At 38.8% G+C, this 15,644-nt stretch overlaps 1 protein-coding gene across 3 annotated transcripts in view; it reads right to left on the bottom strand.

Moving 5' to 3' along the window:
- Positions 1-438: 438 nt before the first annotated feature.
- LOC127442867 (ATP-binding cassette sub-family F member 3-like) overlaps positions 439-15,644 on the bottom strand; it is a 63,689-nt gene continuing 48,483 nt past the window's right edge. Inside the window, exons 14-21 of one of the 3 annotated variants that reach the window (XM_051701148.1) lie at positions 10,355-10,431; positions 10,179-10,223; positions 9,954-10,086; positions 8,836-8,924; positions 8,667-8,758; positions 5,285-5,417; positions 1,393-1,480; positions 439-1,131 (exon numbers count right to left, since the gene is read on the bottom strand). In XM_051701148.1, coding sequence (XP_051557108.1) covers positions 973-1,131; positions 1,393-1,480; positions 5,285-5,417; positions 8,667-8,758; positions 8,836-8,924; positions 9,954-10,086; positions 10,179-10,223; positions 10,355-10,431 — 816 coding nt within the window. In that variant the 3' untranslated portion in view covers positions 439-972. Of the gene's footprint in view, positions 1,132-1,392; positions 1,481-5,284; positions 5,418-6,993; positions 7,143-8,666; positions 8,759-8,835; positions 8,925-9,953; positions 10,087-10,178; positions 10,224-10,354; positions 10,432-15,644 lie in introns of those variants that run through there. The other 2 variants (XM_051701147.1, XM_051701149.1) reach the window with 2 other exon arrangements.

Genomic DNA, 15,644 nt, shown 5'->3' with positions numbered 1-15,644 from the left:
TTGTATTTTCTTACCTGAAATACTTGCAGTCAACAGAAAAATGTGCTGTGTTTTACATATTACTGGTGAAAAAAAAATAAATAATTAAGTCAAGTTGTCATAGATTATATGTTTAACTAGGCTATTTAGTTTCCCTCCACAAAAAAGTTAATGCAATTTAACATGCAGCAATTAACATTTTTATAACAGCGTTTGTAAAGTTTCCATCTAAGGGAGGATGTTAAAATTAATCGTAGTTCTCATGGAAATGAATGAAAAATTACTCACCTTAAAAGATCAGTTTTTATCTTCACAAATCTGACAATAAACTGGATTTATTTTTTATCTAATGGTGTGTCTGTCCATGGATATGTTGCCGTATTCAGGTGCGGCAATCTAAACAATCACACAAATCAGTACATCAACGGCCTCAAGCAGGATGGAGCGAGTTAAATGATTTAAATGAACGATTTGTTGATGAAAGGCTTATTTATATTTATGCAGACATAAAACCCTGCAGGGGCAACACACACACGGTTTAATAGCTACTGCTCACACTGTACATAAACTTTATAACAGATGAACATTTTAAAACACTGTACATGGGATAGCTTTCATTACACATACACTTACAATATGTCAGTAGTCATTTACTATTCCGTTAATTAAATATTAATAGTGAAATCAAATAAATCTTGTACAGTCAAGTCATGTTTTAGTTGTCAAACTGCAATTAAAGACAGCACAATAAAAAATCTTGGACAGTTATCCTTTTATTACTGTATTTTTAGTGATCTGTTAAAAGCATTGTGAAGTATAACATCTGTTAGTGCATATATCCGCTATGCCTTTATTTAATCTTCAAACTGTTGATTTACACAAAAGTTCAGTGAGCGTCCAGTTTGAAATTGAATGTGTTTAAGAACAGCTCATGTTAGATGGCAGTTTTGGTGTTTGTAATGCAGAGAGAGTGAGCAGCACACTCCAGGAACATCACAAGTATCCCTCCCGCCGAAACTGTTCCTGTAAAATATCCTTGTACTCATCGAAACCTCCGTCCACACGCTGGACCTGCCCGCTCTCACATACCCAGAGCTCCTTACACACCAGCCGGATCAGACGCTCATCGTGGGACACCAGAACCACACCACCCTGATACCGAGAGAGACACCGGACAAGCAGAACAGAACAGTTTTCACGCTTTTCTACAACTTTCTGTTTGCAAGAAAATTACTGTGGTTGATATTTTCATTCTCATTGCTTCTTAAGTTTTCTGTTTTGAATTAAATTACATTTAATTGTGAATTTAACTAATAACATGTTAAGCTTGGAAACCTTGACAGATCAGCAGTGAAATGTTAGAGTACATCAAGCCACTGGTAAACATGATATTTGAAAACGTATTTATCTTACTTTGAATAGGGTGAGGGCTTTTGCGAGGGCCTCAATTGTCTCCATATCCAGATGATTCGTTGGTTCATCCAGAATGTAGAAGTTTGGGCTGTAAATGAGAGTCAAACCATGTGAGGTTCAGATGGTGTAAATAAGAGCAAGAGGACATACAGTTGTTCTCAAAAGTTTGCATACCCTTGGAAAATTGGTAATATATGTACCATTTTTAAAGAAAACATGAGTGAGCAGGCAAAACACATTTCTTTTATTTCTTATGGGATTCATATTCAACTGTAGGTTATAACAGAATGGAAAAATCATAACACAAAACTGTGTGTCACCCCCTTTAGCATCAATGACAGCATGCAGTCTTCTGTAATAGTTGTCTATGAGGCCCCAAATTCTTGCAGGTGGTATAGCTGCCCATTCATCTTGGCAAAATGTCTCCAGTTCATGCAAAGTCTTTGGTCGTCTTGCATGAACCGCACGTTTGAGATCTCCCCAGAGTGGCTTGATGATATTAAGGTCAGGAGACTGTGATGGCCACTCCAGAACCTTCACCTTTTTCTGCTGTAATCACTGGAGGGTCAACTTGGCCTTGTGCTTAGGGTCATTGTCGTGCTGGAAAGTCCAAGAGCGTCCCATGCGCAGCTTTCGTGCAGAAGAATGCAAACTGTCTGCCAGTATTTTCTGATAACATGCTGCATTCATTTTGCCATCAATTTTCACAAAATTCCCCATGCCTTTAGAGCTCACACCCCCCCAAAACATCAGTGAGCCACCACCATTCTTCACAGTGGGGATGGTATTCTTTTCACTATAGGCCTTGTTGACCCCTCTCCAAACATAGCGCTTATGGTTGTGACCATAAAGCTCTATTTTGGTCTTGTCACTCCAAATTACAGTGTGCCAGAAGCTGTGAGACGTGTCAAGGTGTTGTCGGGCATATTGTAACTGGGCTTTTTTGTGTCATTAGCGCAGTAAAGGCTTCTTTCTGGCAACTCGACCATGCAGCTCATTTTTGTTCAAGTATCATTGTATTGTGCTCCTTGAAACAACCACACCGTCCTTCTCCTGAGGTTACCTGTGGGTTTTTCTTTGTATCCCGAACAATTCTTCTGGCAGTTGTGGCTGAAATCTTTCTCGGTCTACCTGACCTTGGCTTGGTATCAAGAAATCCATGAATTTTCCACTTCTTAAGTGATTGAACAGTACTGACTGGCATTTTCAAGGCTTTGGGTATCTTTTTATATCCTTTTCCATCTTTATAAAGTTCCATTACCTTGTTACGCAGGTCTTTTGACAGTTCTTTTCTGCTCCCCGTGGCTCAGTATCTAGCCTGCTCAGTGCATCCACGTGAGAGCTAACAAACTCATTGACTATTTATACACAGGCACTAATTGCAATTTAAAAAGCCACAGGTGTGGGAAATTATCCTTTAATTGCCATTTAAAACTGTGTGTGTCACCTTGTGTGTCACAACATTCAAGGCCAAACATTTAAGGGTATGTAAACTTTTTAATCAGGGCCATTTGGGCGATTTCTGTTATCATTATGATTTAAAAAGGAGCCAAACAACTATGTGATGATAAATGGCTTCATATGATCACTATCCTTAAATAAAAGACATAATATAATTATAAAAGATCAGTCATATTTTCAAAATCAATGCCAAAATTTCACAATTTCTGCCAGGGTATGCAAACTTTTGAGCACAACTGTACATGAGAATCAGACAGTGTAAATGAGGGCTAGAAGGCTGAAAGGAATGTCAGAGAGGATCAGACAACATAAATTAGAGGCATAGGGCATACATGATGTTCAGACGAAATAAATGAGGATCAGCTGGTATGAATGAGTAAGTTGGTATACACCGATGAGCCAAAACATTATGACCACATGCCTAATAAGCTGTTGGTCTGGCACCAAGACATTAGCAGCAGATCTTTCAAGTCCTGTAAGTTGCGAGGTAGAGAAGCCATGGATCGGACTGGTTGGTCCAACACGGATTGAGATCCAGGGAATTCATCATGTTCCTCAAACTATTCCTGAACAATGTGTGCAGTGTGGCAGGGTGCATTATCCTGCTGAAAGAGGCCACTACCATCAGGGAATACCACTGCCATGAAGGGGTGTACCTGGTCTACAACGATGTTTATGTAGGTGGCACGTGTCAAATTTACGTCCACATGAATGGCCGGACCCAAGGTTTCCAAGCAGAACATTGCACAGAGCATCACACTCCCTCCACCTGCTTGTCGTATTCCCACAATGCATCCTGGTGCCATCACTTCCCCAGCTAAATGGTGCACACGTACACGGCCGTCCACGTGATGTAAAAGAAAACGCGACTCATCGGACCAGGCAATCTTATTCCACTGCTCCAAGGTCCAGTTCGATGCTCACGTGCCCATTGTATGCACTTTTGATGGTGGACAAGAATCATCATGGGCACTCTGACCAGTCTGCTGCTACACAGCCCCATTTGCAGCAGTGTTATGACACATTCCTCCCGTAACATCATTAAAATTTTCTGTGACTTGTGCCACAGTAGACCTTCTGTCGGTTCAGATCAGATGAGATAGTCTATGTTGCCCTCGCGCATTGATGAGCCTTTGGCACCCAACACCCTGTCATCGGTTTGTCCCTCCTCGGACCACTGTCGGTAGGCAATCACCACTGCTGACCAGTAGCACCCAACATACCTTGCCGATTCAGAGATGCTCTGACACAGTCGTCTGGCCATAGCAATTTGGCCCTAGTCAAAGTCGCTTGGTCTTTACTCCTGCCCATTTCTTCTGGATTCCACACGTTGTCTACGAGAACAGATTACCATCTAATCTACCCAGACATTGACATGTGGCCTTGTTGTGAGATGATCAACGTTATTCACTTCACCTGTGAGTGATCATAATGTTTTGGCTCATGAATGAATGAATGAACATTACATTTATATAGCGCTTTTCTGACACTACACTCAAAGTGCTTTACACAGTGAACAGGGGAATCTCCTCAACCACCACCAGTGTGCACCATCCACCTGGATGATGCGACGGCAGACGTAGTGCGCCAGTAAACTCATCTCACACCAGCTATTGGTGCAGAGGAAAGAGTGGAGTGATAGAGCCAATTAATGGATGGGGATTATTAGGAAGCCAATGATTGATAAGTGCCAATGGGGGGAATTTGGCCAGGACAACAGGGTTACACCCCTGCTCTTTTCGAGAAGTGTCCTGGGATTTTTAATGACCACAGAGAGTCAGGACCTCGGTTTAACGTCTCATCCGAAGGACGGAATCAGTGTAAATGAGATTCACATGGCATAAATAAGGGTCAGTTGGATCAAATTAGGGTCAGATGGATGAAAATTAGATTTAGGGAGTCTAAATGGGGTTCACAGGACGTATATGAGGGTCAGTTGGTGTAAAAGAGGTTTAAAGGGCTTGAAGTCGGTCAGTTGGTGTACTTGAGCAGGGTTTTTTTTTTTTAACCTTTCAGGACATGCTCCCCCCTGCCTTTACCTAATTTACCTTAATGCGATCATTTAAGTCTACTGTAGCTATAGCCAAAGAGAATACACAAAGGTTGCTTGATTAGCTAGCAATGCCTGAAGAGAAAGGTTCACAGCAGTTTTAAGGCCCTAGTTTAAGTCCCCCATGTCCTCAGTGCAGTGCAATACGAAACACTGTATGTGCAAAGTCAGTGGAGATGGCTATGAAGTGTTTGTATTTTTGTTTTTTTATGCACGCCAAGTCTAGGCTTAATGCTTTGGCGAAATCGTAAGCGCAAAGTGGTGCAAAAAATATAAATTACGACGTATGCCTAAACACTGTAATTTGCGGCCACCTTGACAGGTGCAGGTGCTCGAGGGTCAAATGGTGTTAGATCAAGCAGTGAGAGTCGAGTGTGTTACCTGGGCATGGTCATCTGAGCGAAAGCCACGCGGCTCTTCTGTCCCCCTGAAAGACTTGCCACCGGTCGTGTGGAGAGCTCGCCCGTGATGCCGTATCGCCCCAGCTGATGACGATACTCTTCCTCTGTGTGACCTGATGACAAAATACATAAACACAGTAAATGTGCATAAGCTTCAGCTAAATTTACTTTCAATTAGATTGCTAGTTAAAACAAAAAGACGTATAAATAAAATCATTTTAATGTCTAGATAATGTTAATTTACTCCTGTAACATGATGTATATGAGAGAACCAGTATATTCAGCATGAAAATAATGTAGATCAGGACTTGATTTTATCAATCAGGATTTACTTAAATGGATGATTTAGGTTTAATACAAGCTCAGCTAAAAATAAAATAAAATAAAAATAATAATTTTGACGCCCCTCATTTATTTAAAAAATACACAGTTACAGTAATTAGGACTGTCAACAGGGCTGAGAAACTAAATGTGACTTTTTTACTGAAATATTACCAAAAGTTTAATTATATTCAAATTATACTCAAATTTAAAGACATTATTTCAGGTATGGGGACAAATCTACAAGATATCTGTAATCTCCAACGTCCACAAGAGGGAACAACAAATCAATATAAACCAATCAGCACCGTTTTGTAGCGATTGTTTATTGCAAAGAACATATCTGGCTGTTAACAAATGTGCGTTAAATGATAAAAAGTCAAAAGATTTTGCCAGCTAGTATTCTTAAATCTTAAAAAAGTAAAATGTCACAGTAGTGTTGCACAGTAGCCTATACAGGTGCCATAGTATTACCACCGACTCCAGCTTCATAACACCGGCAGAACAACAGTTTTTTTGTTTTTTGTTTTTTTGTTGTATGTATGTTCCTAATGCTTACTGTATGCAGTGAAGCCAAGGCATAGTCAAGACACAACCACCAAAGACCTCCACCCATTGGGGCCGTTTACTCAGAACGCGTATGTCTTTTTCTATTCAAGCATGCGCTAGACGGACGTCTTTGGCTGTTTCAACGTGTTTCACTGTTTTTCTCACTGTTTAACAGGAATGATGCATTTTTTAAGATGCCGTTTCAGTTTAAAAGGAAATTCAGTCTTTAAAACACTTTTAGGCCTTTTCCACTGAAACGGTGCAATGGTTATCGTGCTGAGCCTGTGCTCCACTGGTTCACGGCCGGGGCAATCTGGAGCCTATCGTAAACCGGCCACGCTTTTCTACTGACATGAAAGCCGAACAATGACGTAACGGGTTACTGTCTATGTGGTAGTTTCACGTGACTACCTCAAACATGAACATGGCACATCACAATGTGTTTGTAGACAGCATTTACTCTTGTTTTTGAGGACATTTTTAAACACACAGATTAATGCAATCTATGGTTATTATATTGCTCAACAAGATCTACGATAAAGACGATAAGTAATGCAATTGCATTATATTGTATGAACTATGGCTTAACTTGCTAAGTTCTGTAAACCGTTACAGTGGAATAATTATTAACATTGGTGTAGCAGATGTTTGTATTAGAATTTTTGCCATAGCATATAATATTATTGATTGATTGAGCCGCGCTCTTCCAAACTTAGTGAGTAGCTGGTCAAAAATCCTCTTACAGAACAAAACAATGCACAAAATAAGATGACAACAGTGTAAGAAAAGCTAACAAAGTTGGCAAATATAACAACTTACTGAGATCAGCTGCAGAGGACACCGGCGATTCACTGTTTATCACAAGCGTTACCGGTGCGGAACCAGGTTTTCGGCCCCGGAACCTTCTCGGCCTTTTCTGCAGTGGAAATGCGCGGAACAGTTCCGAGAATTCGCACTGGCCCAGGAACCTGCACCCGAACCATGTCGGTGGAAAAGGGCTAATTAAGACACTTGTGCTCAGTTTTATTCGTTGCGCTGCGTCTGTTTTAGCTCAAGAATGCAATCAGGTCTGAACGCCATTGTCAGTGTTTGTCACATTTTCAAAATTTGAATGCTCATTTTAGCATTTTGAATATGCATTTTTACGAATATTTTAATTTAATATTTGTATTTGACAGCCTAAACAGTAAGGCACTTACAAATAAAGTGAATGAGGCCAGTCTAAAAACAAACTATCACACTATAACCACTATTACACTGAAATCATGTTAACACGCATTTGGTTAAGTCTCGTGGCTATACATTTGAAACTGAGTATTTTAATGTTTATGGACTTCCATTAAAAGTGCCTCACTGTCATTGAAATAACTGTAACTTTTTTTAAATAAACGAGGGATGAGTCTAAATAATATTTTTCTGGGAATCAACATTATGCCACAAATTCTGTTTAATTTAGCCTAACTTGTTTAAAACCCAGGACATTTCTATGAAGTGGTAAAATGTTAGACTATGATATAATTGGCAGAAAAAAAATCCAAAAGGAATTTCCATTGGAAGATAATAAAGACCAACATTGTTTTCTTCTTTGGAATAACATAATGTGCACAATAAGGCCAAAGACATTTATGAAAAGTATATGTGGTCAATTTTGTTTTCATATTGATTTTAAATGTGTTGGCCGCATTGACGCTGTTACATGATCCCGCACACACAGAATCTGGGAATACAGAACTCCACAGAAAGAAAATCATGCATTAACAAAAAATGAAAAAAGTCTTAGAGTGATCAAAGTCATAGAGTGGCTTAATTCTTTTGATTCCATTTACCAAAAATATTTGTTCAGATTCGTTCATTGATTCGTTCACTGCCCATATCTTGAAGTTACGCCTTTGCTCACCCTGTCTCTCCTTGTTGAACGCGAATGACTTGCATGCCGAACTTAACAAACAACACGCCTCCTCTCATTCAGTCGTTCAGCAGATCTTCGACAAGTTAACCTGTATATTCAGTTCATTCACAAATCACATGCTGAACTTAACATCTCGTTCAGACTCAAATGGCCGACTAGTTCAGTGAAGGGGTGTTTTCATTTAGCGGGTCAAACCAATGATATGCTCCTTCACAGTGTGCACTCAAATGCTATTGGCTCATGTTATAGTCAGTCTTTACAGGCATAAAAAGCAGCAGAGCTCATAGGCTCCAAAAGGGAGAGACTTCAGTAAACAGTCAGTGTATGGAGGTGAACGAGAACGATTCGTTTACTTAAAAGATTCGTTCAAAACACAGATTCGTTCATGAATGAAACATCACTACTGTGTGGGACTGATCATGAGTAAAAAGAACTGGAACAACTGTTCAACACTTTAAAATTACAAATGCATCATGAAGTGATTTAATATAATGAGCACAAGTTTAACTGAACTAACATAAGGGTCAGTAATGTAACAGTGATGTTTTGTGATGAGAATGTAAGTGGTCATTTGAGTCAGTACCAGGAAATCTCTTCAGCAGCAGCTCTATTGAACACACATTTAGGTCCAGTTGATCCACATGATGTTGACTGAAATAACCGATCTTCAAGTTTCTGTTTGAAAAGACAAAAATATCAAAGACAAACACAGCAGGGAGACAGACAGACAGAAAGGTTGGGTATTTTGTCACCTGTGAGCATGTCTGGTACCATTGATGGGTGTCAGTTCTCCCATTAGCAGCTTCAGTACAGTAGATTTACCAGCTCCATTCTCACCAACCTAAATAATATTTTGAAAACAAACTGGATTTTTATATTTTCTAAAGAACGATGCAGCTGTTAGGGTTTTCTGTGTGGTTGCCTTATAGAAAAGTAATAGCACAGCTCTCCTCAACAAGCTGCGTGATTTGAAGTATCGTTTATATCTGTAGAAAACATTTAACAGGGCAAGTTACGTGCCGAAGTGTACTTTGGTTAGAGTTAGGGTTAAATACTCAAATCAAATTTACATGTACATTTACATGTATGCAATAACAGTCATAGTAATTTTTCACACCCAAATTTAAAACCTCACCATACACACATACAGTTGACATTTATAAAAATAAAATAAAAAATTGGTTTCATTTTACAGAATAAATAAATTAATATTGTATGTTTACAATCTTATGATGAACATAAATTTTCTTTATAACTATTTATTTATTTTTTTTATTCCTGCCATGAAAGCCTGTGATTCAGGTTCTGTTTGCTCTGCAGGGACAGAAAGTGTTAGTTCATTCCACTAACACTAGATGGCAGCAAGAAATTTTCCTCTATTACCTTCCTTAATTTTATTTATTTTTGCTTCATATTTCATACATCATATTATATTAATATTGTATATAGTATTATTATATTTATAAACGTTCCCCATTGTAACCCGTGTTATTACGATGATGACTGTCCCGGCAGAAACTGATAAGCAGCTGCGGCAGACAATAATAAAGACCATTTCTCAGCACACACTTCGCTGTTTCACATGTGAAACGCCATATACACAAGATTTTCATATCCGCCAAACTTCTCACACTGCATCGTTTTTAACTGCTAAATCATTTCAGAGATGCTGCAGTCTTAAAGGAGTGACACATCTTTTGTGAAATGGGTGATCGGTTTATGCGCTCGGCCAAATTATGAAACCACCGATCGAGTAATAGGATGTGACTACCGGCCAATACTGATGGTGGCCGATCAATCGGAGCAAGCAAATAGTATGAATAGTATGCGCAGCTGAGCTAACAGCAGATGTTGTACTGCAGACACATACAATGCAGATGCGAGACTCCAGATCAGCAGAAACACAAAGTCCAGTGAAGAGCCGTTGGTCAGGTATGTAGCCAAACTCCACCTCATCCAACTGCAGGATGGGAGGAGACAACTTCTCAAAGTTATCTGGAAAACTGCGGATAGAAAAACCAAAACACACAATAACTTTAACAATTCTGTTTTTAGATTAGATAAAAATCACAGAAATAAAGTGTTCTAAACTGACCGTAAGATGACCTCAGACTCCTTCTCTATGGGCTTCAGTTCAGGCCTGTCACACACACAAACACATACACACATTGAGTATGCAATGCATGTTTATCATTGTGACACATAGAGTGCAAGTATGAAGTATGGGGATGTGTAGTCATTGAATAAATGTATGATGGTGGTCACACTTACAGTTTCTCCAGTAGTTTTAGTTTGCTCTGCACCTGTGCAGCTCTGTTGGCGTTATATCTGAACCGGTCAATAAACACCTGCAACAAACAACCACTTTAACAACTTGATTTTTTGCAAGAACCTATAAAATGTCAAAATATCATTTATATATGCCTACAAATATGGCCCTGTTTACAGCTGGAATTAATACGTCTCAGGTAAGGATGTGTCGATATTATCATATTTTGATCCATTACACATAAGATGATCCATTCTTTTCATACAATATTTCGATGCTACCTCAGATCCATATGTTGTCATATTTCAACCTGGTGCATAGCAATCGATCAAGAGACACATGACAACCAACAACATTTGACTGTTTGACTGATGTCGAATCTGCTATGTTGTGCGGTGCCAAGTTTGAATATGCACGTCCAAATGAGACAACTATGATGGAGGGGAGGATATTCATAAGTGTATTTAATAGCTGTAAATTATATATCTGTATGTGTTCTCTGTACTGTAACCGATATATCTGTATGTGTTCTCTGTGCAGTTACCGATATATCTGTATGTGTTCTCTGTACTGTAACTGATATATCTGTATGTGTTCTCTGTACTGTAACGGATATCTGTACGTGTTCTCTGTGCTGTAACCGATATATCTGTATGTGTTCTCTGTACTGTAACCAATATATCTGTGTTCTCTCTATACTGTAACAGATATATCAGTATGTATTCTCTGTACTGTAACCGATATATCTGTATGCAGTGTTGGGGGTAATGTGATAAAAGTAATGCGCGTTACGTAATCAGATAATTTTTTTTTGAGTAAAAAGTAACAATATTTTTATTTTAGACAATAATATCTGAGTTACTTTTTAAATAAAGTAACACATTGCTTTTGTACACTTCTACTGTCCCTGTATTGTGAGAAATCAGGAGTAAAAGAGTGCAAACTTCAGGGAGGAGACAATAGTGCATGATGGGCATTGTAGTTCTATAGAGTGTGAGGCCAGAGACTATTTGGCAGAGACAAGTCACTTCTATTTAAATGAATGGGAGAAACTGGAACGCCCAAACAAGAAGCTCTAGAACCCAACAGTCAATAGATGTAGTAAGGATGTTCCGCCTTGCAGGTAAAAGAGTCAATCACCTTTTAGATACAGACATCGCCTGTCAATCAACTCGCTAACGCGCATGCACATTTTGTGTTTTAGTGTAAAATCAGGTCAACATTCGGTTGAGTGAAATGCAATTGATTCATGTGTTAATACACACTGCATTAAAAAAAAAAAAAAAATCAGTAAACGCGTTTAGGCAGAGGGATTATAAGACTAGTCTTCCACTGGCCATGATATGATACACAGGGTGAAATACTCGCTCAATTCACTGACTTATGCAGCCGAACTGCTCCATGTTACAGCTCCCCTGTAACTGGGAGAATGGGATGAGAAAAGACTCTGGATCAGTGACTCCAAGCAACATTCTACATCGATTGTGTATGCAGAGAAAATGTCTTAGTTTCTAAAAATATTCTACATTTTAGTTTTATAATAAACAAGTAGTTTGATTCATGAAACAAACTGTTTTTATGGCATTTTGGTAGCAATAAAAATAATTCCATTTACGTTGTATCAACATGCACCTTTGATGTTGTGGTGTCTGTACGCACCGTGGATCAACTCAAAACAAGCGTGCACTGAGATGACTTAAGTGAAAAATATTCATTTATTCCTTGAACATGTTAGGCTGGCATTCACTACTGAATTTTATCCTGGAAAGTTAATATAAAATGACCCCGTCATTTTCCCTTTTCAATATAACGTTAACCTTGTCCCTGACAACCATGTCACTCATGTCTGTTTGCTGTTAGCCAGCTATAGTTTGCCAGTGCAGTAAGTAATGTAGCAGATTGAAAGGTAAACATCAGAACATCTTTTTGCAGCTCAGCAGACAACAGTGCAGTGGTGGATTGTATCTGAGTGTTGATTTCACACTTCGCTGTTACCTAGTTGGTGAGACACAATGCTGGAAAGTAAATAAAGTCCATCTTTTGCTCTCCGTGGCAACGAGCTTATAGCTAACTGCCTAATCATGTAGCTACTTTCATACCTTATCAGCTTGTAAACATGTACTAACCAAACTGTTTTGTTCAGGATTCACAGTTTGGTACCCCCTTCAACCGAACAATTCCAGTCATTGCATTTATAAAATGTAATATTTAAAAGTCTGGTTTTCCAGACATTAAAATAGGATACGTAATAAAAGTAGATTTAATAAATAGTATATTTGCCCTGTGTAAATAATAATATATAGAAACTGTATCTAAAATAAATGAGGGGTGATAAATACTAATACAACAGGTTGAAAAAATAGACATTTATTCATTTTAATATCCTATATATTTTGAATGTGTTGAAACTTGACACCGGGTGACGCACCCTAAAAACGGCACCATCTTTCATACTGAAGAGCCACGTACATTTTTTTCTCTCTCTCTTGTAAATGTAAATAAGTGTAAATGCCAACACCATCATATATGTCAAAAGGACTGATGCCTGTCAACCAAGGCATGAGCTCATTGATGTCATAAAATATCAGTCTGCTTTTTTATTCCATCCGTTACTCCTGGTCGGAGGCTTCCGTAAAAATATTTAGTTTATACGTAGAGTTACATAAATTTAATGGTGCAATGCTCAAATATTTAGTAGAGCTTAAATTGTGATTTAGTGCCCATTTACTAGGCTAAGTTGTAACGTACGTATAGCTGGTGCAACCGGCCCCTGATGTTTATTTAGCTATTTATTTATTCTTTATTTAAATGGTCAGCCACTGACTGATACTAAACAGTACTGATGTTTATTTAGCTATTTATTTTATTTGAATTTATTCTTTATTTTAATGGTCAGCATTTGACTGATACTAAACAGTACTACTGATGTTTATTTAGCTATTTATTGTATTTTTATTTATTCTTTATTTTTTCAGTGTTCATTTCTAGAAATTGTTGATAATGTACAATAATAATAATGTCAAATGTTCTTTGATAAAAATATTTGTTTAAGAAAGCAGCCTTCGGAGTACCTTTGCATAGTCATGTCGGTGCAAAATCGGTGCACAATCCACATAGAAAAGGTCCATTTTCATTCCAGCTCAAAAATTAACTATATCGGTCACCATATCGGTAATCGGTGAATTTCCCCCCTCTAAAATCGGTATCAGTCTCAAAAATCCCATATCGGTCGGGCTCTAATTTGTATGGAATGTATAGAATAGCAGAAGAGAAAGTGGCTGTGAGGAAAAAGTAATGCAAAATTAACGTAACTCTTTATTAAAAATTTTCATTTTAAGTTACTTTTTTAAGGAGTAACGCAATATTCTAGCAAGTTACTTAGTAATGTTACCTGACACTGTCTGTATGTATACTCTATACTGTAACCGATATATCTGTGTGTGTTCTCTGTGCAGTAACGGATATCTGTATGTGTACTGTAACTGATATATCTGTATGTATACTCTGTACTGTAACCGATATATCTGTATGTGTTCTCTGTGCTGTAACCAATATATATATATATATATATATATATATATATCACACAAACACACACACACAGTACTGTGCAAAAGTCTTAGACACATAAGATGTTCCACAAAAGCATTTGTCTTAAGATGGTTATTTATAGAAGACACCCTGGACGCCATGCAAGGAGCAGACGTGTGAGCGACGAGCTCTGCGCACTTTGCTGAATTTTCGATTATTTTCATATTATAATCTGGTGAAATTTGTTACACCCAGTTACACATTTGCCCTTTGTTGCAAAACATGGCAAAGAAGTCAAAATCCTCGGGCTCGGGAGACATTAAAAGACACTTACGTGTTCAGGATGAAAGCCCCGACAGGCCTACAGAACGGGGACTCGATTTGGATGGCGCAGCGAGAGAGGAGATCCAGCGTCAGTTGTCCAACATGTCGGTGATGTTGACGAAGATTCTTGCTGACTTGGAGGATCTCGCTGTAATACGTCGATCGATCACGGCGATGGAAATAAAATTCTCTGTTAGTTAGGTACAAGAGTGACTGATGTTGAAAAACGAATCGATTTTCTGGAATCTTCAGAGAGGGAATTAACCGCTAATCCACCCGCGACCAAAGTTGATCTGGAACATCTCCTTGAAAAGCTTGAAGATCTTGAAAATAGAAGCTGCAGGAATAACGTTCGAATTGTTGGAATTCCTGAGCTTGAGGAGGGCAGAGATATGGTGAAATTCCTAGACGAGTTTTTCCCGAGTCTGCTCGACATAACAGGCCACAAGCTGAAAATTGAGCGAGCTCACAGAGTCCCGTCTCACAGATCTGCTGAGGGAGACAGGCCTAGATCGATTCTGGCCAGATTTCTGAGATCATCCGATAAAGATCTTGTGTTGCGCCAGGCGAGGAGCAAAGGGAAGCTTTCTTGGAAGAACCATAATATTTTCTTGTTCCTGGACTTTGCGAGTTCGACAAGAAAGAAATGCGATCGGTTCAAGGAATGTAAGAAACTCTTACATCAGAAAAAGATCTCGTTTGCTCTGATGTTTCCTGCCAAACTGAGAATAGAAACGAAGGTCGGTCGCAAAGTATTCACATGTCCAAATCTGGCAATGTCTTTTATAGAATCAATGACTGAGTAAACCATTGGATGTTTCTCATGTGAGTGGGCCTGACTCGCTGTACTAACTCTTGAGGATGCTGGGCGACATTTTGGATTTTTTGCATTGGCTCCGCCGAGTGGCTGGAGCTTGTTTTGTGAATAACACTTTTCCTTAAAGAAACTTTTGCATTGATAAAAGATTACTTTTGCATTGAAGTTCCCGGACAGATTGAGAGTGGACACTACGGATGACCTCAAAATATCTACATGCTGCTCACACAAAGGATGTTTTTTATGAAGCCGACGGATTATGTAAGTCATGGTATATACTTTTATGCAGCCTCCGAGTGAATTGACTCAACCATCCGGGGAACCGGGATGCCGGTGTTGTTTCTTTTTGTATTGGTTCCGCCTAGCGGCTGGAGCTTGTTCTATTGAATAACACTCCTTGGAACAGCTGTGGTTTAATCTGTTCGTTCTTCGTGCTTATTCCTCCTGCTGGCTGTAGTTTGTTTTGTTGAGTTTTTTTTAATTTTTTTTTATGGGACATTGGAATGATTACGTCATCCGCTGAACTCATAACAGCTGGCTCAATGAACATTCGTTTGTCTGTCCGAGGAATATGAAAGGTTTTATATCAGCTGGAATTTGTCTTGTGGAAGATCACACCT

Source organism: Myxocyprinus asiaticus, chromosome 6, assembly GCF_019703515.2.
Source record: "Myxocyprinus asiaticus isolate MX2 ecotype Aquarium Trade chromosome 6, UBuf_Myxa_2, whole genome shotgun sequence".
NCBI classification, from domain to species: Eukaryota; Metazoa; Chordata; class Actinopteri; order Cypriniformes; family Catostomidae; genus Myxocyprinus; species Myxocyprinus asiaticus.
This window is presented reverse-complemented; position numbering and strand designations above follow the sequence as displayed.